Raw genomic sequence first — 24,013 nt, 5'->3', positions numbered from 1 at the left:
TTTGTTGTTTTTTCTTCCATTATTTAGTTTCGCTAAATAAAAAACAACATCGACAAAAATTGTTTAATTAAAATGCATACTCTCTCTTTATAAGTCTTCTTTATTGATATTCTTAATGAATAAGGATATTTTCTTCTTTACGTGATGCTTTTTGGAATGTTCTCTTAAATTAAGAATATATATTCTTAATCTTTTTTGCTTTAATTCCACAATGAATAAATATAACAAATTAATAAAAGAAAATTATTGAAATTATTTAAATTTATAATAAATTTACAAGTTTATCAATTAATATAAAAAATATATATTTAACTATATAAATACATAAAAAATATTCAATTATATATTCAACATTTAAATAATAAATGTTCATTTGTAAGATTGTTTTGTAATCGAGAGATTAATAATCTCAAATAATACATTGATAAAAACATCCTATCAAGTATATATTCTTGCGTGCTAAGGATATCTGTTTAGAGAATTTTTCTCTTAAATTAAAAGGACATCCTTTTGGCGCCTATTTTAGTGGAAGATATTGTAAAAAAAAATAACGCGCGGATATTAATATTGCAAATACAGGGTGTTCGGTAACTAACGGACCAATGATTAAAGGCGGATTCTTTGGCTAATTTGGAGACGATTTTTCCTTAGCAAAAATGTTGAGAAGTCAATAATTTTCGAGTTATAAGCGATTGAAAAAAATGGATTTTTTGAAAACTAAACGTTTTGGAGTTAAAAGTCCAACATAATTACATTCTTCAGTTAATTTCAGGTAGAGTTTACTATAATAAAATTTTAATTTGAGGCTTATTGTTAGTTATAAAGATACATAATGACAAATATTGGAAAGTTGTAAAAAATGATGACCTTTTTCGACATTTTCGCTGAGGAAAAATCGTTCCCAAATTGATCAAAGAATCCATTTGTAATCGTTGGTCCGTTAGTTACCGGACACCCTGTATATCGGTTTATATCGCAAACATCCTAGTACATCCCTCATAGTTATGCTTCCTCGTGCTAAGTCGCCGTCTGCCGAGGCTGATAAAGTTTTAAGCGGACGTTAGTAAGTTGACCAAGTCTAAGTACATCACGCTCGATGGATTAAAGTGGCTAAAAATGACGAGTCGATAAGAGTCTTCTCGTTCCCCGGAGCTCGGTTTATAAAATGCCTGGTTTCTGGCGCATCAATCTCTGTTGTCCTGACGTTCTTGAAAAAAGGGAAGAAAAAAAAGAAGAGAAAATGAACGGGGCATGTCATTATGGCGGCGGAAATCGACTGCCACGACCGGCACAACGAAGTTCACCCACAGTTATTCAATTCAGACGACGAGGAGAAGCGATGTTTCGGAAAGCTCGTCTTCGTCGTCGTCGATAGCCGATACACGAGGCTCGGAAAGTTCCCTTTTGTTCGAAAAGTTGCACTGTATATATACGAATATATAGCTCTTCTAAAGGCTGCTTCAACAATGTTGTTGGGTTGATGGATTGATTATTGAATATAAATGTCCGCGTTTTGATAAACAAGAGATATCGCATGCGCGTGCGCGTTGCGTTTCAGTTAGAAATTTTTAGATGAAGTTTTTTTTTTTTTTTTATATGTAATGAGAAATAAAATTCGGCTCGTGTAAAATTAAAATAAATTATAAATTAAAAGGCCAACTTAACGAGCTAATTAATTAGGTGTTAACAATTAATTTTTTTTGTATTGATAAAGACTGTCGTACAGTCGAAACGTTTACTAATTATCATTTGTATTATTTTCATGACTTATAGAATAAATTGTTAACGCCTAATTAATTAGCTCGTTAAGTTGGCCTTTTAATTTATAACTTATTTTTTTTTTTTTTTTTTTTTTAAATACAACATTTATCTTTCAGCAAAAAATTGATGGAGGAACATTATTTTTGTTACGCACGACTTTACTTCTCCGCGTAAATTTGCCGCTTTGTAATTTTATAGCCGCGTAAATAAATTCGCGTCGCAAATCAAAATTTCGTATTCGTTAAATGAAAACTCGCGTATTCGCGGTTTTTCCGAAACTTCGTTTCGGAAGAGCGTTAATGCGTTCTCTGATAATTTGATCTGGCGAAAGGGGGTTTGCCTCGATGGGCGGTTTAAAATCAGCCAGACACTATATAAAATCGCTATAAAATCATAATTTGAAATGAAATTCTGTTCAATTTAATGTTCATTATATGAATGCGGCTGCTACATAGTCCGCGTTCGATATAAAACAGAAATTTCACGATATATGGCGCGAAAGCGAAGGTTTTCGACGAAAACCGCCCGATAGGCAGCGGGTTTAATTGAAAAATGTATTTTCATTAACGTTTCAGCGTACATATTCATTATTTCTCGTCGGCACCAACAGATTGGGGTTTACATTTTTGTTCGTCGTCATTTTTTTAATTTTTGCCTCACATTTCGCGTTTTACTCGCAGAAAGGCGTTACGAGCTTTTGTTTCGAAGAGGAAAATAAAACTGCGGTTTCTCCTCCTTCTTGTTCAGATTTTTTTTCACTGAATCGCGAGGTAGGCAAACTAAAAAATGCCGGGGAGTATGATTGGAAAGGATGAAGGATCACGGGAAGGAATATCTCTGTGTACATCGAGAAAGGGAGAGACGTCGGTGAAATTCTAGTTTAGGGAGTATGTATGCCAAATATAAACACGAAACTCTGTATACAGCTTAGATGAGGATTGTGCTAAATATTTTAGAGAGTTTAGTTTAATCTCCTCCTCTCTCAATTTTGCTTTACGCAAATACTAGTGATACTTGTCCATTATTCTCTAAACACATAATAATGATAACACTTGTCCATTTTTTATCTCCAACAAAAGTTAATTTAATATAACGGATGCAAGTTTGATATTCCTTATCTCTGCTCTATTTCAATCTGTATATTATAATTTATATTAAATTCTATAATTGAATTATATAAAATAGGAACGATATATTTAATTTGACCCAAACTAGCCAAGAAAATTTTTATTTTATTAATCATGACAACAGTGTCAACTAACTGCGCTTTTATCAAGGATTTTTTTACTTGAAAAGGACCAAAAACAGATGGTCGAAACGTTGTGGAAATCAAATAAAAATTTTCTTGGCTAGTTTGGGTCGAATTTAAATATATCGTTCCTATTTTAAATACCACTAGCTACGTTCTAAGTATTCAATTTGAATTATATAATTTATATTGAAAATACAGCGCGAAATGATGCGGAAGCCGACAGAGATTCCAGGAAAAATGATGATTCGGGGTTAAAAGTTATACGCAATTATCTTATAAGACAGACTCTGTTCTTACATGTTCCGTACGTACATACGTCGTTCGGTGTCGTATTTATATAGTTTGATTTGTTGCACGTTATTATGACTTTATGGTTGATTTGATCTACATTTCGCGTAAAGGCGCGCGAGTTTAAGAAGCTCGAGTCACGCGTCGCAGAGCTTTTGAATTTTATATCGGCACAGCTGCTCGGAGAACTAGGCTGACGCCTGACAAGTGGGACGTAGCTCTTTAATAAGGACGTCATATAAAGAGGGGAGGAAAAAAAAACTTATATTAACTTCTTCGTAAGGGTGGAAGTCGGCGTCTATTTTCCACCGCTGCTTGGAATCGATTATGCATTCAATATCGCGCAACCCAACGTATACACTATATGTATGTATATATATATATATATCGTGGTATAGTGTGATATAAGAAAGAATAAAAAATATTGTCTTATGAAATAATATATTAAACTTTCAGCCGCGTTTTGTGAGAGAAGAAAGGGAAGATCAAATCCGTGCACCGAAAAAATTGTTTTCTTACTTTAAGTATGTTATATACAGGGTGTCCGGTAACTAACGGATCAATGATTAAGGGCGGATTCTCTGGCCAATTTGGAGACGATTTTTCCTTAGCAAAAATGTTGAGAAGTCAATAATGGGTTTTTTGAAAACTAAACGTTTTGGAGTTAAAAGTCTAACATAATTACATTTTTCAGTTAATTTTAGGTACACTGAAAAAAAAATTTTGTTGGATTAACAAAAATTCTGTTCGAAAATGGACGAAACGGAATTCTGGTTGAATCTACCAGAATTCCTTTTAATACAACAAATATCTTGTTTGCACCAACAAACTGATTTGTTGTACAAACAAGATGCTTGTTACATTAAAAGGAATTCTGGTTGAATCTACCAGAATTCCTTTTAATACAACAAATATCTTGTTTGCACCAACAAATTGATTTGTTGTACAAACAAGATGCTTGTTACATTAAAAGGAATTCTGGTAGATTCTTGTTGCATTAAAAGGAATTCTGGTAGATTCAACTAGTAATTCCGTTTCGTCCATTTTCGAACAGAATTTTTGTTAATCCAACAAAATTTTTTTTCCAGTGTAGAGTTTACTATAATAAAATTTGAATTTGAGACTTAGTTATAAAGATACATAATGACAAATATTGGAAAGTTGTGAAAAATGATGACATTTTTGCTGAGGAAAAATCGTTCCCAAATTGACCAAAGAATCCATTTGTAATTGTTAGTCCGTTAATTACCGGACACCTTGTATATATATATATAAATTTTTTAAACAAATATTCTTATTAGATATTCTTAGCATGCAAGAATATATACCTAATATAATGTGTTTTTATCAATGTATTATTTGAAATTATTAATCGTGATTACAAAAACAATCTTACAAATAGACATTTATTATTTATTATATATTTAAACATATAATTGAATATTTTTTATGTATTTACATAGTTAAATACATATTTTATATACATATATATACAATATATTACAACTTTATAATATCTTTTACTAAAATAAGAAATAATCTTAATTTAAGAGGAAAATTCTTTAAACAGATATTACTAGAATGTATACTTAATAGGATGTTTTATATATCAATGTATTATTTAAAATTATTAATTGTGATAACAAAAACAGTCTTGCAAATGGACATTAATTATTTATCACATATTTAAATGTATGTTTTTTATATTATATTATCTTTAATGTTAATTGATTATTATATTATAAATTTATTATAAATTTCAATAATTTCAATAATTTTATTTTATTAATTTATTATATTTATTTATTGTGGTATTAAAGTTGCAAAAAAGAGAAAGAATATATTTTTACTTTAAGAGGACTTATAAAGTATGCATTTTAAGAAAACAATTTTTTCGATGTGGTAAATATTCCGGTGGTTTCAAATATCCGCGTGTAAATATACGATCACGTACATACACATGTGATAAGTTTTCTTTACATATGTTTATGTATGTATTAACGCGACGGAAACAATGTTTCTATCTAAATGTGCCATCTGTTGCATTTTTTTTCCTTACCGTATGATGTATACTAATTAAACGTGTGCACTCGAAGTAACTCTTTAATTAAGTCACGAGCATTTGAACAATGAATTAAATTGTTTCAGATTTAATGTAATTTCAAACCAGCGTATCATACATTTGCGTATTTCTTTTTTCATTACACTCAGCAAGTACACATACGTAAGTATGCATGTATTTTATATATAATTGAATTCGTGAAATATATTCTACAAAATTGAAATTTATTTCGAAAAAAATATCATAGCGGCAAAAGTGAAACAAATATATATATACAGAGTGTCCGGTAACTAACGGACCAATGATTAAGGGCGAATTCTCTGGCCAATTTGGAGACGATTTTTTCTTAGCAAAAATGTTGAGAAGTCAATAATTTTCGAGTTATAATACAGAAAAAAAGGAATCCTTGATTCAAGTATATATTTTAATTCTTGAACGCTATTTGATTGATTTAAGCGTAGAATGCTCTTTGTAATCACAAATTTTCACTTGCCTTAATAATAAATAAGATTGTGTGAAGTATATTTTATCCTTCAGATATATTCTGGTTTTAAAAATCGCATATGGTAAAAACAAACTTAGTCACATTTGAACTAAGAATTATTATATATACTTGAAAGTACCGCTTATATCCGATGATGCTCACTTGTCACTTGTTCTTGCAATATTTATAAGTAAATTTCAGCTTCAACCAAGAATATTTTGCACTTTGTTATAAGGATAAATTATCCTTTATCCAAAATTATTTATATTTGGCGCTATTATAAGGATAAAATATACTTGAATCAAGGTATATTTGCATTCTTTCAAGGATATTGTTTTTTCTGTGAAGCGATTGAAAAAAATGGGTTTTTTGAAAACTAAACGTTTCGGAGTTAAAAGTCTAACATAATTACATTCTTCAGTTAATTTCAGGTAGAGTTTACTATAATAAAATTTGAATTTGAGGCTTAGTTATAAAGATACATAATGACAAATATTGGAAAGTTGTAAAAAATGATGACATTTTCGCTGAGGAAAAATCGTTCCCAAATTGACCAAAGAATCCATTTGTAATCGTTGGTCCGTTAGTTACCGGACACCCTGCACATCTTTAGTTTTTCTCACTAAATGTAGATTCGACGCGAGTGACTCTCTCGGCGAAAGGAGAATAATTGTGCACATCTGCGAGTTTTGTGAATAAGTGAATTCATGCTGTCATCGCTTTAGAGCTCTATGTATTCACGAAGGGTAGGTATGTCACGGAATAAGAGTGATATACATATATATATATATGTATATCTCACTCTCATTCCGTGAAATACCTACCCTTTATGTGCAATGTTACAAAAGTCGTAAACAATACCGTGAAACGACGTGCATCATTCAGGCCAAGTACGGACTTGAAAATTTCGTTCGCGATGTATATCCTATATCCCGGGGGGCAAACTCGCAAGTGCGAAAAAAGTGACGTTAAAGGGAGAAATGCGAAAAGTTAGTTCCTAAATGCGATGTTCTAAGATATCCTGAAAAAGTTATATATAGAAGGATGAGGTGAGAGAGATGATGTTCGCCAATCTCAAGACAAACTTTACGGAATAAAATGGAAATCGCAGGCGATATCTTTAATCTTGAGAATTACGATTTTTCCGACAAATTGAGAGGCGAAGCAGTAATAAATCAAGCGTAAGAAAACCATTTAGTTAATTCGCTTCGTTACTTTCAAACAGAATATTTTGCATTAATATTTTTATAATGAAAACTTTTCCACGTTGAAAAATTAGTAATATCGCGTCCGAGAGAAAAAAGCACGTTTATTTTTCGCGAATAAAAAAAATGTCTAGAAACTCGATTGGGGGAAGAAATACTATCATTAAGCAAATTTTTTGTGCAATGTTTAAATATAGCGACGTCCAACGTTCTCGAGTAAAATATCCTCCCTTTATTTTCGCGCTTATTGATTTAATTGTTTTTTTTAATAGTTTTTTGGATGCTGAATATGAGTCTGGTTTTTAAATTATTCCATCATGTCACAATTTTGAGAAATTTTTAAATTAAAAAAGGGCTTTTTTTACACACTAAATAGGTTTCAAATAAATTTACTAAATAGATTTCAATTATGTTTAATTAATCTTAAAGGTTTTATTCTAAATGGTGAACTCAATATGGCGGATTTACATAAAAAGCATTAAAAAAATTTTGACATTTCCCATACCATTTCAAGTTTGACAATTTTGAATTTGTATTTAATGACCTAAAAAAATCAATGATTTAATTGTAAGTCACAGCTAACTTCTGTAATACAGCTCATATTTAACCATGGATATTTTATTCGACACCAAAATTTCTTTTGAGAATTAAAAATCCTAACAACATCCTTCATTTTGTTTGCAATGAAGCTGCTCCAGGACGTCGCATATAGTTATAATATGACAAAGTTCATAAAAATCTTCACAATTAATTGATCGCCAATTTAATTCGACCAAAAACTGGCTATTCATTTATTGAAAATAAGTACACACTACGTTTCGGCCCACATTCATACATAATTTCGCTTGCCAAATTATGTATTTTTGTATTCTAGCACTTGAACAGGACCACAATGTGGGTCGAAACGTAGTGTGTACTTATTTTCAATAAATGAATATCCAGTTTTTGGTCGAATTAAATTGCGTCTTATTATTTCATAAAAATAGTATAGTTCTTTCTTGCAATTTTAGTGAAAAATTTCCAAAAATTATGCCGCGATGGATGAATTTGAAACCCGGATTCGTCTTCGGCATCCAAAAAACTGTAAGAAACGACTATAGTCTCGTTCCGGTGAATTCTTGTTGAGCACGCTCAAGCGTGATCAAAGAATGGTCGATGAAGTTTCGAACGAAGGAAAAAATGTAGATATAATTAAAGGAGGAAATCGAACGGATCCTCGCTTTATACATGTGTACACAGGAGAGGAAACCTGTTGCTCGCCTGTCTTCCGGCCGTCTGGCACGCAGGGCGAATGACTTTTTACTATTCTCGCTTCAGCAAGAAAGCGAGGGTGTGTGCGATTATTCGCTCGTTCAAATGATTTCGAGCTGCCTGGCGGCCTCTAATTGTTCCGGGAGAGAGAAAGGATAAGAGTCCCAACTCTCCGGGAAAGTCGTCACGCGAACTTGATGGCGGTTTTCTCTCCGCTTGTCAAGCCGAGTTCGCCAGTTCTAATATTTCTCTCTCTCTCGTTTCTCCCGGGAAAGTCCTGGGGTCGAAAGCGCAAACTCTGCTCGTTTATCGCACCTATTATTATATACATCCTTGCGGTGACAAACGCCGACAAGGGTGAGAGCGAGATTGCGAGGACTGAGTGTTGGTTTGAGTCGCGTGACGGTTTGATGGAAATAAATTCGCCAAGGGCAAATGGATGTCCTTTATTTTTCATATACGAGGAAAAAATGTGTCTTTCATTTCTCTCGCTACGTCTTTCATTCGCTCGTCTCTTCTCGTAGCAAGAGGGTGAATTGTGATCATCATTCTGGGAAGCAAGTATCAATAAAATCCGAAAGAATACCGAACGGATGCGGAATTACGAGGTACGCATTTGGGTTTCTACTTTTCTATCGTATACGTACCTCTTCTTCTTGCCCTTTTACGTTACGTTTTCTTTAGATTCTACACCACAAATAAATTCTTATCACGCTTGGAGCAATTTCCCAGGAATACTCGGCTACTCCATAAGCGTCTGCTCGTATCTTCTAAAACATTTGCTCGACCCCGGGGAAAATTTCTGCCAGAATGAAAACTCTCCACGATATGGATATTCGATGAGGTTATTTTAGCTGCTGTTCGCAAGGTAGCTCGGTTAGCTTCGCGATGTGACACTATACAAGTTGACACCGTGATCGATCGGAAGGAGCGAAAATATTTGTCATCGCGGAGAAAGAAGAGCGATCTTATACCGGTTCTCTTTTCGGAAACAAAAGGACGGGAAGCTGCTTATAGAAAATAGTAATATCGGACGGGTAACTTGTTGCGAGATATTCCGAGAGAGAGAGAGAATTTTTTTCTCCCCAAAGTGTATCGCTCAAAGCGGAACGGAACGCAAGCGGAAGAATGTTCAATCTTTCCCGGACTGATCGATAGTAAACCAACCGTGCAACCGACCGGATTCGTTCTCCCTCTCCTGAATATGCAAATATGTGTTATGGTACACATGCTGAATTGTTACGAGATTCCTGAGAGAGAGAGAGAGAGAGAGAGCCCGAAGGATTGATCGGGTGCGGAATTACGTCGAAGGCTCGCCAATGAAACGTTCTCGTGAGCGAATCGCGTTAGGTAATCGATAAACTTTCGCTGCTGGTTAAAGGGGTGTCTTTGGCGGTGCGTTTCCCCCATTAACGCCAGGACCGGGCAAACGTGATTAAACAGGAGGACCCTGGCCGCGTAAAAGGAATCACTCGCGGAAGAAACAAATGGCGCCGGAAGCTCTCGAGAATCGGTTAAGCTCCTCCGCTTTCGAGTGTACACGCCAAAACACACATATACATATATATATAGGTGTATATATATATATACACACCTATATATATGTATATGTGTTATATATATATATATGTACTCCCACCTGTCGCTACCCCACAGCGAGGACACGCGCGCGAGGAATAATCCTCTATAATCGAGCTAACCACCCCAGCGTCTTCTCATCCCGCGATCTTGCGGGTGATAACCGCACGGTGATATCCGGGATCGACGCGATACAATTTTTCTTTCGCAACTCGACCCCACATAGACGAGAGTCTACGTGCCTCGGGATTGGCTTCGGGAGGTTCACCAGACCCGGACGCGGCTTCTCTCTCTCTCTCTCTCTCTCTCTCTTTCGTAGTGGTGGTGGCTAGGATCGATCCAACCTCCTATCTTCCAACCACCGTTCCATCCCTCGTTCTCCTTCCCTGTCGCCCATCCCGTCTCTTTCTCTCTCTTTCTCTCTCTCTCTCTCTCTGCTGCTGCCCAGACCCGATGTGAACAGACTCGACGTATAGCACGTACCATCTCGGTCCGGATCGTCTGGCTGCTCGTTTGCTCGGGGTGTCTAGATTTCTCGGATCTCTTTCGTAGCTTTTTTTCGCTCTCAATTATCAGGATCTGGTGTGATGATTCTTTTTTTTTTTTTTTTTTTTTTTTTGGAAATTTATATGTATGTACGTGACGTTTGATCGCGCGAATAATTGTTATCGATATTTGTCGAGGTCTGACAGTGCTTCCCGAATGGTTTTTAATTTAATACGGTACTTTTCCCTTTCTCTCCAATTATTTTAATTGTTTTTTTACCTTGAAAATAAATAGGTTACGAATAAATTTTACAATTTTTGGGGATGTATTTAAAATAAAACAATTTCGAACAAATTGATTAAATAAAATATTAATTTTATTTAAATATGTGGTGGATTTTGAAAGATATTAATACTTGCATAAAACGTAAAGGAATAAGAAAAACAGTTTTTGTGCAATATATTTTCTGAGATTATTCCAAGAAACTTATATTAGAAAAAAAAATACATGTGAAATAATCGGGGATAATACATGGAAACAGTTCACCTTATACATAAAAAAAGCAGAAAGTATATTCAATTCTGAAACTTGAATAAAATTGATTGTATAATATTTTTCAATGCTGCAAGCGTTCAATCTTTATGTAAAGAGATATGTTCTTGCTCTTTTATGTTCTTATTTTACTTTCATACTGTAGAGTTCTTCGTCTTCGACAAAACGCAAACTAATTTTATTCATTCTATAGATTTTCCAATGAATTTTAATGTCATGGTTTTTTTCTCTTTATTTCGAAAATTTCGGGATATATGATTTCCTCGAGAAAGTTTCTTGTTGGAATTTTATGGTGCGGTTTTGTTAGAAACTGCTGTCAGATGCTTTCAGTTAAAATTTACTCTAAATTTACTCGTTATTTTTCTCTCTCTCTCTCTTTCACCATAATATGCTAGGCTTTCAGGTGATTCCCGTTAAGGTATTCGATATCTGCCTTTTGGCACGAACCAGCGTGCCAACGATATATCGAACAAAAAAATAGCGTGAATAAACGAGATGCTTGAGAGATGCACTTTTAATAATTAATTTACTGTCTAGACAATGCTTCGTTTGTCAATCGACTGATAATTACGCATTAATAAAAGTTATAAAGAATTAATTAAAACAATTTAATGCGAAACAAAATTTAAAACGACACTTTTTCTCTCTTTTTTGACATGCAATAATTTTCGCACATATTAAGCAACATAATATATTTGAAGATGAATAATTTCCTTTCATTAAGTCAAAGTGTTTATCATTAAATACTGAGTGAGTTAAATTTTTTTATTAAACGTCACTTTTAATTAATTTTATTATTTTTATAAAAATATATGGATTTAAAATCATATTTTATTATTATTACTATTATATTAAAAAAATATTTTTTAGCAGATAATTAAAAAAACATATATATTTGAAAGGGTATTTTTAATATAAACTCAAATAATTCTATGCAAGAAAAATATTATGACATAACATTGTTTTATATAGGAAAAATTATTAATCACGTAAAATGGATAATATTAATAGTGCGTATTTGTCATTTTTACATTATTAAATCGTAAATATGTAATGCGGTGTATACAGAATTTTATTATAATTTCTATTCGCGCACTTTCTAATTTTTCAGCCATCTCATCTAATTTTGGCAAGTCTAATTTTGATGAAACAGTTTTGATCAACGTTTCCTTAATTTCATTAATAGATTAAGACGAGATACAAGACCATTGCGCATCCGAAACCCACGGAATGAGATAACTTTGAAACTGATCGCCATCGTCGGAGAGAGAGCTACTTAATATAAACTTTATCTACCTCGAATTGTAATTGAATCTCTTTTCCTATAAAGTTCGTAATTTACAAGCTGCAGCTTAACATTATTTAAGTAGAAGTCGATTATTATATACAAAGAGAGAGAGAGAGAGAAACAGCGCGCAATCATAAAATAAATGTAAATAAGATTAAAGCAAAACTTCGAAAAATGCTATTATGTCATAACTCATTAACTTATATTTTACAATTAGAAGGAACTTATATTTCATGAATAATACGTCTCGCTTTGCTTTCGTCGCGTGAGCTATTATGATAATTACATCATTTAGCAACATAACATTCTTTTCTGGGAGAGTTATATTAATATTTCCTTCGTCACGTGTTCTTATAAAATATTTCCGAGCACGAAGCGAATATTATTCAGATCTTTAGAATCCGGATGTCTCGATAACGAAATAGCTTTCCATTTATAGGAGTGCATATGACATAAAAAGAATATAATTGTTTTAAAGTTGGATAAGAAAACTCTTGAGATTTCCATTTTCCGACGTTCCTTACAAATGGATCATATTTTCCTGATTTTCCGAATTGCTGCAATTTTCTATCGAAACAACATTTGCGAATATCATTCATAATAATACGATTTTGATGCAACTATAAAACTTTATATACGCGTGTGTATATTTTCTATCTAACTTCTAGAGTTTCGAATCGTGGGTTTGAACTCGGTATACGTCTGTTTATTAAAATCGTAGTTTTCAACATCTCGCGAGCTGGTGGAATCCTTAATTCTGCATTACCAGAAACGATCGAAGGTAGCCAGCTCCGCATAACTTACGAGGGAATTTACATTATATTCGTACATTCCGGTAGACGAACGAAACGAGAGAGAGAGGAACTTTGCGCGCGATGCCTGAATCCATAATTTATCTTTCTTCGAAGTTGTCACTGATTATACGTGTTTCTCGTATTTTCCATGTCTTTTATTTGTCGCGGAAATTTTCACGGAGAAATCAAATTAACAACTGATAAAATCGACCGAAGGAATGTAAACCTCTGGCACGCCGCGAGTCATTCATTCGGTGCTCTCGTATTTCTCGCATTTTTGTGTACCGCGGATTTTATCCGTAAACGAATAAAGACATAGATGTACACGTACAGGTACGTGTGTGTACGTATATAATATATATCGGTGCAACGGGGATGTAAATCAATTCGTTTCCATCAATTTTGCCGTCCGTATACAGGGTGTCCGGTAACTAACGGACGAATGATTAAGGGCGGATTCTCTGGCCAATTTGGAGACGATTTTTCCTTAGCAAAAACGTTGAGAAGTCAATAATTTTCGAGTTATAAGCGATTGAAAAAAATGGGTTTTTTGAAAACTAAACGTTTTGGAGTTAAAAGTCTAACATAATTACATTCTTCGGTTAATTTCAGGTAGAGTTTACTATAACAAAATTTTAATTTGAGGCTTAGTTATAAAGTTACATAATGACAAATATTGGAAAGTTGCGAAAAATGATGACATTTTCGCTGAGGAAAAATCGTTCCAAAATTGACCAAAGAATCCATTTGTAATCGTTGGTCCGTTAGTTACCGGACACCCTGTATATATATATATATAAATTTTTTAAACAAATATTCTTATTAGATATTTTTAGCATGCAAGAATGTATACCTAATAAGATGTTTTTTTTATCAATGTATTATTTGAAATTATTAATCGTGATTACAAAAACAATCTTACAAATAAATATTTATTATTTATTATATATTTAAACATATAATTAAATATTTTTTTATGTATTTACATAGTTAAATACACATTTTATATACATATATATACAATATATTACAACTTTATAATATCTTTTACTAAAATAGGAAATAATCTTAATTTAAGAGGAAAATTCTTCTTAAACACAAAATTCTTAAAAAATGATGACCTTTTTCGACATTTTCGCTGAGGAAAAATCGTTCCCAAATTGACCAAAGAATCCATATGTAATCGTTGGTCCGTTAGTTACCGGACACCCTGTATAACTACGTCGCTGTTTAATGTCTTCCTCTCAACTTTGTTTCCTCTCTCGTAAGTTCTCCTTTGTCGGATATAAAACTCGCGAAAGGCGTGTCCTCTCTCTTATCCGCACTTTCTTTCTCGTACTTTTCATCTATTTTTCATTGTTGTGTTCGCGCGGTGGACCGTGAAAAGCTGCGAAAAAAAAAAACAAAGAGAAAGTCGAGCCTTACTTTGTCATTAGGAAGAAAATTACCGTCTCTACGTTAACTCTCTCGTGGTCATCGCCTAAATTGCTTGTTGAAACTCATTAAAAGGAATTCCACACACGAGGCACGGCATCGAATATCGACGCGAGCTAGAGAGAATTGTGCGAGATAATATACAATATTTCGTGAGCGATTTAATTGTATCATCGATCATCGGTTGATACTATTCGCAAAATTCGTCTCTTTCCATCATAGTAAGACACTTTTTCTCTCGCCAGCCTCACGCAAATATTATCCCTTTAATTGAGTCAAATGTCTCTTTTGTGTGGGATAAGAAGAAAATATTTACTTATAATTCAATTCTGTATTTATGGTAATTTTTTATTCTAATATTATTCAGTGAAAAAAAGTTTTCAATTATTATATTTATTTATCTATATAGACGAGAATATGTCCGAAATCGTTTAATTGAGATTTCATACCGAATTGTGTTAAATCTTTGTTTTTCTTTTTGCAAGAATCTCTCAAGTTTATTACAAAGTACGCACGTCATTTTTTGTCCTGATAAAATATTTAAAAATCAATTGTTATGGCATCGAAAGGAACTTGTATATCGCGCGCACTTCTATCCATATATGACGTCGCCAGATGTCAGTGATAAATTTGACGTTGTTCCTTTATCGTTGTCGGGATGTACAATATTTTCTGGTCGTCACATTGATATCACTGTACCACACTACACGTTCATCTGACCTGTCGCGTGCTCATAAATCACTTTTATTTCTAGTGTCGGTGTCATCAAAATCCACTGCAACATATATTACGAATTAATAATATGTGGCAGTCAAATTAACCGATTAAATTGTAATTGCAGCAAAACTGTCTAGAGTCCAAAAAGATTACTTTAATGAGACTCTCCGATTAAATTCCACCCACGTTTGATGGCATATCACGTTTTGGAGCTAACCACATACGTTGTAATAATTTAATGTTTGAAAGTCAATTTTCATTGTACTGTTTGTTTAATTTAATGACAGAAAGAAAGAAGGAGAGAGAAAGAGGAGGAAAGAGAAACCCGCAATGATTTGGATACGTTGTAACTCTGTAACCTTTAATAGTAATAATAATGAGCAACTATTTATCGGCCAATAATTGCGTGACATTAATATTATCTATTACTGCACAATCGAATGAGAATTTATCGTATTTGTCTGTTAAATAGTCGGGTCAAACTGATGATTAGTTCAACGTGTTACATTAATTGTTTGACTATTTCATTTTGTTACTCGCGTGATTACTTTTACAAATATAATGTAACAATATACACGATGTAGTAAATTCTAATTGCACATACAGACACAAACAGGGACTATATCTACAGGAGGATTACAATAATATAGGTCAAAATAATTAAACGCGTATCGGTAAAATTTGATATTATGGGCGATTTAATTTTCATTTGCTCGCATTTTTTCCCAATTTAAAGATTCATTATATAATTTTTGCGATCAGCGATTTTTATGAATAGCAAATCCTGCACTGGGATTGAAAAAGATAGTAAACAGTTTTTAACAAGTTTTCTCATGTGGGACCAATTCTTTATTATTACGAACTTTGTGCACTTTGTGTAAACAGAATTTTTTATCAAGCTTGTTTGTATACATGGTGTATCCTGCAATTTGGGAGTATAATTTTAACGACCTGTCCGCCGATAAAGTAGACGATCCATCTTGGATGAAAACGTCATTAATATTTTTCATAATTTCTCAATTTTACGTGTCATGTAGCTCTTTACAAGTAAGTTCCAAGTTCAAATATCTTGGAGAAAAAATTGTTAAGCAAACTTAACTGAAGAAAATGATTCTTTCATCTTTATCTTGCAGTCATTGCTCTCGGAAACTTTAAAAAATTTGCTAAAGATCCTGCAAACTATGTTTAATGTGTGTGTTTAACTCACAACTTTGGAAAATTATCCCAACATTAAAAGAGTTAATATTGAACTTTGCCTTAATCGGATTACGTCACGTGTTGTTCTTTCTACAAATCTCCTATAATAAACGCTTTATGGAAAATGTATTTAACATATAATTTAGTTAATTTTAATCATTTTCTCTTCTTCAAATCCATATACCATAATTACATATTTTTGATATATCGGCCGATCGCTTGTCGGGTTCTTAAATTTTCTAATTCCACATACAAATAGATTATAATAATGGCAACAAAAATGAATGTTAAAAAGAAGAGAGGGAGAGAGAAAGATGTGTAAGAAATATCGCGTTAAATATTCAACTCGTCAGATACCTCGTCGACTGGAACTTTCATAAAAGTGCTCTAGTGCGAGATTAGATTAGCCGATTGAAATTCGTCGGAACGAGGAAATTATGTGGGCTGCTGTATCAAGATCGTTGGAGATACTCGTTGCCTTCTTCGAATACTACACTACCAGGTAAGATCCTATTTGCGCGTATTTTTTAAAAACGAGACGCGTTTCACATACGATGAACACCTACGCCACGATTTTCCGCAGTTCGTTATTTGGCGCGATAATAGAAAAATCTGTATATATATATAGGTATAAATTTATACAAAGTCGGATTAAGGTTTATCGAATTTTTTGTGACATATGATATTTGCAGAATATACATATATGTGAAAAGCAGATTACAAAGAATGGGAAACAATTTAAGGGATGGCACAGTTGGAAATAAAAGTATTATACAAATATAAATGCATTTATGTATCTTTTATAAATTTAGTGTTTTTATATAGAAATTTAAATCGAATTTTTCTTCTTACTTTCTACGTCAATTTTTAATCTAACATCTACTTAGCTATTCTTTAAGCAGTTAGATCTCATTCTTCTTTAAAACTATTTATAGTTTCATAAGCTTTTCTTTCAAATCTCTAAGTGAGAAATTGTTTGTTTATTGTCTATTTAAAATGCAAAATAGAATTTTCTAAATTTAATCTGTTCAAATTCTCTAGAATTAATAAATGCGAGAAAATTTAGATTGAAAATAGGAGCACACAATTTTGACTCGACAAAAACCAGGATTTTCTTTTTAATAAAACGTCATCTCATAAAAAATTTAATGCTTGTTAAAAAATATTAGGTTTGTTTTAATTTACAAAGCTGAATTTATAAAAAAAAGGACACATATAGATATAGTTTTACATTGTTTACATCGATTTTCAATGAAAAACTATTTTTTCCAAATATACTATCTCTAATATTTCTATGAAACATATTCGCCATTTTTTTAAAACTCACCAGCGAAATTCTCCCGTCTTTAACGAACAGAGTCGGGGTATAGTTTGTTTTTTCATAACGTGACCTTGCACGAAGGCGAGCTTCTATGTCGGACATAAACATGGATGATGAAATAGCCACGCGCCGGAAAGGTTTTGAAAGAGATGCCTTTCATCGTTTTCTCCGCGACGTTTTTAGTCGCGCTTTTATAAGCAGAAAATGTGCGCGCGATGGGGTAGAGGGTTAAGGGTGACGGAAGTACGCGTATCATAGCGTTTCCGTTTCCTCTCGCGGGATGCCTCGTCGAGAGCAACTTCGGAATATCCATCGGCGGCGGCTGTTCTCGATTTGAAAATATCCGAGAGGGAATTCCTGAAGGAACGATCTCACGTGACACTCAGCTGGAAAGCTGTCGTCTCCGTTTTCAGTAGCGCCAGAGGTCATTTCTGCTCTCTCTCCGAATATCCCGGAACGTCGTTTCTCGACCTGACATAAGACAGAAATGGGAAAATTGCCGAATTTGCTCGCCATTTGCGCCGCTTTTTCTCTCGGTTCATATTATATATATATATATTTTTTTTTCTTTGCCAAAACACGTCCGACGTAATAACAGCGTATATTTTAGCGAAATTGTTGGATATGTTCCGCGAAAACGGTGCCAGGTTGTTGCAATATTAAGGACAATTTTCGAAATAAACACTTATGGCGCATTTATTACTTTTAATTTTTTATACCTCCTATTACGCGGAGTATCTTTGCTATTTTTGACGATGTGGAACAGGAATTGCAGAGAGAATTTTCCTTCAAAGGGATAAGCAAAGCATAATTAAAGAACCTTCTTTTTGAAATTGCAAAAGAGTCAGCCTGTTTTTAGTTGAAAAATTGTCACTTGCTGAGAGAACATTTTTCTGTACAATTCTTGTTTTTATTCAATTAACATTTTTTATTTAATTATGATCGAGTGTTTCACATTTTTCTTTTGTGTCGTAATATTGCATATGAAATATTTTGAGAATTATTTTGGAATGGCAGAATTTTGTGTCGGCCGAATTATACTGCTAAGATAATATCGCCAGCAACGATTCAGCAACAGATTGGATGCACACGTGTGCAAATTAGAATAATAACGTCGTTAAATTAATCATGCATTGTCGTCGGGACACGTTAGGGAATAACGAACAGATGACGCGACGAACCAAATCGAAATTACGGTAAATAAATCGAGAATTGAATGATTTTGTGACATTATATAATTAATATTTGAACATGTTTTTATACGAAAGATTGACTGGGCTTTATTTATCGAGAATTTTATCAAAGTCGATAAAAAAGGAAAAACGGTTTCGTATTTCGGGAAAATTTGTTTTAACTTATTGTTAGTAGGAGATAAATATAAAATACGAATGAGATTATATATGATAATATTGTAATTATATATGATTTTAGTTTTCAAATCTTATTGATAATTAGAATGTAATTTTCTTATTATAATTCCATTAAGATTTTTTATTATCGTAATTTTGCAATTTGCAATTTAATCTATTCTAAAATTATATCGTAAATGCACGATATAAAAAGAAAATTCGTTTAATATTAATAAGGAAAATTTCTCTTTCAGAGATCATTTTTGTAATTAGGTTAAATTAATATTTAAGAGAATTTATTTGTTCGCTGCGCTTTCTGGAAAAACTTTTTCAGCAGGAATTAATTCGTGATTTTATATTTCGACTCAATTGCAGCAAGGTATAAATAAATAAAATTGCAAATAAAAGTATAGTGAAATTCAACTAATTGGGAAAGTTAAAAAATACAACTCGTTATGTGACAATCGGTACACACATATTTGTTCACAATTTATTCTTATATATCAATTATTACTTATAGAACTAACTTTTATAAGAGGTTTATGAGACTTACTGCTGGCTTTTCGCGTGTGTTAAATGAGAACGGTAGCGTATATATATCTATACATATATATATGCTATTCTCGTTCTTATATACTGTACTTCACTTGTAACTTTATCGATTGACTTGTTGGAGAGCGTACACATGTGTGTCTGCACGCAGGGTTTTTAATTTCCTGAAAATACCATGTCGGGATAATATAAACCTCTCCTCATTTTTATGCACCAAGCAATTATATATTATGCAAGTCTGTACTTTACATAAATGAAACATTAATCTCTTATAAATAATTTTTATTACCTCGCCATGTCGACACATATTTTAATCAATCCAGAGTAATTAATACATGTAAAAGAAAATATATATTTTTGTTAATCAGACATATACAATGTAACTAAAAAAAAAATATAAATATGATGTTGTTTAAATCGGCCAACAGAGCCAAAGCACGAAAAATTAATTATTCGGAACTGTATCTCTTGGTTTGAGATCACTAAGTTCCATATATAAATTAATCTCGAAACTTACATATGGAGAAATAGGCGCGAAAAATATATATATATATATATACATATTCATATATAAAAATACATATATGTCTGACAATGCGAGATTCTAGATTCGATTCAGATTTGCGAATCGCGAGATATTTGACCTATAAAATCTCCATTTAAATATTTGACGGATTGCTCACAGAGATCTCCCTTATACAAAGTTGAAACTCAAAGATAAATTGAACCTGTAGCTTCGAAATATCGATATCAAAACTGGCCGGCTATAGATAATGATCCCACGAAAGTCTGTTAGAGTAAAACAAATAATATCAAGCGCGTTCTATTATTGATTTTCTCGTATATGTATGCGAGCACCTCTATCTTTAATATGCTAACCTATGTCTCTAAACCAAGAGAGAGAGAGAGAGAGAGAGAGAGAGAGGAAGTGAAACACATGTTGTCCCGGTTGATTTAATATCAAAACTTTCATGATATCGTCCGTGAGATCGCATATTGTATTCCGTAGTGTTGTTCATTTATCAGCACACGTAACCACCTATTTTCATTGCTTGAGAGTTATACTATACTGAATTCCTAGCACACAAATATGCATATATATATACACACACGGAGTGGCGTAATTCCGCAATAATGCGAAGTCAAATGTGGCTATTGAATATCGATAGGCATTTCAGGGTCGCAGACCCTAAAAGCTAATATTATTAAGAAATTAATGCGTATGTTGACCACTCGAGGCAAGTGATCGATACAGACCTGTAAACACATGATAAAGTGCCTGGGATCAGTTATTCTACATCACACTGATTCGAAGAACGTAATCTCTTTCTACTCGAGAGAGCGTTTTTCCGAGAAATTTAAATAAATTGAAAATTGACGACGTATCGCCGTATAATAATACAATAATGTCTTATCAGAATTCCGCACGCGTTGCTCTCTTCCTCTCTTTCCGAAGAAAGTAATCGTGAGCATTGATACAATGATAATGAGATATATTTTTCCCTCGTCTCGTCGTTGTTTATTTCTTTAGGAAATTTACATAATTTTTACACGTCTCGTGAACAAAGTTACATGTACGCAAGTTTGAGCAAACTTTAACGCCTTTTAATATGATCGATATAATTTGTATATCGTGCGAGATGATGGACTATTGTATACAAATCAGGGATAAATTAGAGAATAATAGAGATAATTTTAACGCCTCGCAATTATGAGAAGCGTATCGACATTAATAAAATTATTATACAGCTTTGTTTTCATTTCTATATATATATATGTCTTCTGTATCTAACAAAACTTTCCGCTTTAATAAACGAGAGAGAGAAATGGCAATTAACTCTGAATACTCCAAGTATTTAAACTTCTTCGTACTCGGTTTAGCTAGACATTGTGTAAAGGATGTTATCACTTGTCTAACTACGTACAATACAATTTACAATTTACAACTATTGCGTTGTCTCACGACACTTTTTGACGGTATCGCATTACTTCTGTTATAAGTATAGGTGAAAATGATAATTGAAATTAATCTGACAGTTGGAAACTGTGTCATATTAATCGTGTTACAAATGCACGCATTTCTGTCTTTCCTTCTTTGTATGTGGATATCTATATTATACATATATAATACATCTATATATCTTCTCTCTATCTTAATTTAAGATATTGTTTTACGACGTTTTAATGTGTTATGTGTGTTGTCTCCGAAATATTGTGTTGGCGCAAACATTGTGTTCTCTCCTTATTCTCTGTCCGAACTTTGTTTCGAACACTTTCTCTGAAAAGTGTCATCTGTGTACATGTGCACGTTCGGTTAATTAATTAATCACTGATCTCTTTTTCTGTTTCATGCCCCTCGTTTCGATCGGGAACCTCGCAGAGCGCAATTAGAGTAAGTATATATATGAGCGACATCTAGCGTGCGAGATTTTAAAATAAAAGTGTGCGACACTTGAAGAAGGCTCTTTTATACTCGATATACATACGCATATCTCACATCAGCTCTGCTTAACTCTTTTCCTCCTGTCTTCTTTTCCGATCTATCTCTCTTCTTTCGAAGTACACTGTACATCGATCGTAAGTAGTTGTACTTCTATCACAACTTTCTCGTTTTCTTATGACGATGACATGGGAACCTAACCTCGATGATCGTGTCACGTCGTTTCCGTTGTTTGTGTAATTCTACTTCTCCATCTGTCTACTTTCTCGATCTGTCATCTATCAGTTCGCTATTGTGTTTCTTATAATCTGCGAGAATATATATAGCATATATATATATATATATATATATATATATATATATACTATATATATATATTGCTTTTCTATTCTCTTCAAGTCCTCATTTCGATCGGTCGGCTTATTGGATTTATCTCTTCGTTCTTTTTCTCTGGGAATAAGTTTTGTTTCTCTTCGCCTGTACAAATACACGATATACATATACATATAAATACAGTGCCTGCAATCGTAGATACGATAGATCTTGTTTATACGGTCGGCAGTTCGTTGAACCAACAGCTTCTACAAAATCAATGTTCGACGTAGATATGAAATTTTCCGTTTTTCGAGTTTTTTAATTCGAAATCCATATACTCGCATCAGGAAAGAATATCGAATACAAATAAAATTGATAGTATAATATGTAAAAATATATTTAATATCTTATTTCTATGTGGAAAATATAATCTTGTGTGCACATGTAATATTAAGATCTGCGCAGAAATATAATTCGAAAGGTGAATATCCAAAGAGAGAGAATATTTTATAAATTATTTTTTTAGCTCCAGGAAGAAAAATATTTCGACTAATTAATAATTTGTGAAATTAATTATAATCGTAAGGAATCTGTGAAATTTTATATCTCGGCTAGAAACACGATGTTTTTCAAATGGTAAACATTTTTATCACTACAATAAATACCGCTTATAAATGACAAGAGATGTCTACCTTTCTTGATATGATAAAAATGCCCCATGATCTCCCTCTCATCTCTTGAGCAAACAATATTTCGAGACTTATGTCTATTGCAATATTTATCTGATCTTTCAATACAAACTGAATCTTGTATATTTTTAATTTTATCTTTTCGAAAATATAATTTTAATTAATATATGGATCAATGAGATTTCCGAGTGATTAAAATCACATTAAACGTGATGTTATTGTAATTGAGAATTTTTAATTCGGCACAAAAATTCATTATTATGTATCTAATCAAAAATGATATAAATATGTATAATGTCGTATTTCGGTGTTTCCATTTTTTAACCGCGAAACTTCGGTGACGGACGGTCATTTAAATGCAAACCGCTGGTGCATCTCGCGATGCATCTTTCTATACATCGATAGCATCCGAGTACTCTGCGCGGATTTCTTTCTCATTTTTATTTATGAGTTATGAATAGAGGTTCGCGGTAAATAAGAGAACTTACCGCGAATCCGGTAAAATACTCTCACTGCGAGACCTTTCTTTAATCGGATAAAAAATAAAAAGGAAATTTATACGGACGTATACCTTTTTCCCTTTATGTGTATATTGCGTTTACGCGCGAAATGTAACATTTTCTGCTTTTAGCAACGTGATATCACGTTAGATTGTATTTTTTATGATATCTTATAAATAACGTCGATGTCGAACATATTTGTCGAATAATGTAATAAATTTGCGCGGATTATTTAAACATATACTATAAATTCGAGCTTACGAAAATGGTAGCCGAGCAAAGGTAACAGATGTAAAAAATTTAAATTAGTGCTGTATTAATTAGCAATTAATTAATTATATTAGCAAAGGTGTAAGCCATTTATTGTGTCCTCAAGAAGAAAAATTTATTTATTTCATCAGAAATCGATAAACGATAGCATTAGCTTGCATAAATATGCAGTAAAACGTGCCATATTATTCTTTGATATACATTTAGAGGAATAGGATATCTCAAAAC

The 24,013-nt window shown here is 32.8% G+C and overlaps 1 protein-coding gene across 8 annotated transcripts in view; it reads left to right on the top strand.

Annotated features, from left to right (window-relative positions):
* Syt7 (Synaptotagmin 7) overlaps window positions 1-24,013 on the top strand; it is a 174,247-nt gene that overhangs the window by 133,301 nt on the left and 16,933 nt on the right. For 2 of the 8 annotated variants that reach the window (XM_085480069.1, XM_085480071.1), the window contains one exon: window positions 21,952-21,963. The exons of 2 other annotated variants lie outside the window; for them this stretch is intronic. In XM_085480069.1, the coding sequence (XP_085336195.1) occupies window positions 21,952-21,963 (12 nt within the window). Of the gene's footprint in view, window positions 1-16,702; window positions 16,852-21,951; window positions 21,964-24,013 lie in introns of all 8 variants that reach the window. 4 more of the 8 variants (XM_085480076.1, XM_085480075.1, XM_085480073.1 and 1 more) reach the window with 4 other exon arrangements.

The sequence above is a fragment of the Nylanderia fulva genome, unplaced genomic scaffold (genome assembly GCF_048542155.1).
Source record: "Nylanderia fulva isolate GAGA-0341 unplaced genomic scaffold, ASM4854215v1 Scaffold14, whole genome shotgun sequence".
Taxonomy (NCBI): domain Eukaryota; kingdom Metazoa; phylum Arthropoda; class Insecta; order Hymenoptera; family Formicidae; genus Nylanderia; species Nylanderia fulva.
This window is presented reverse-complemented; position numbering and strand designations above follow the sequence as displayed.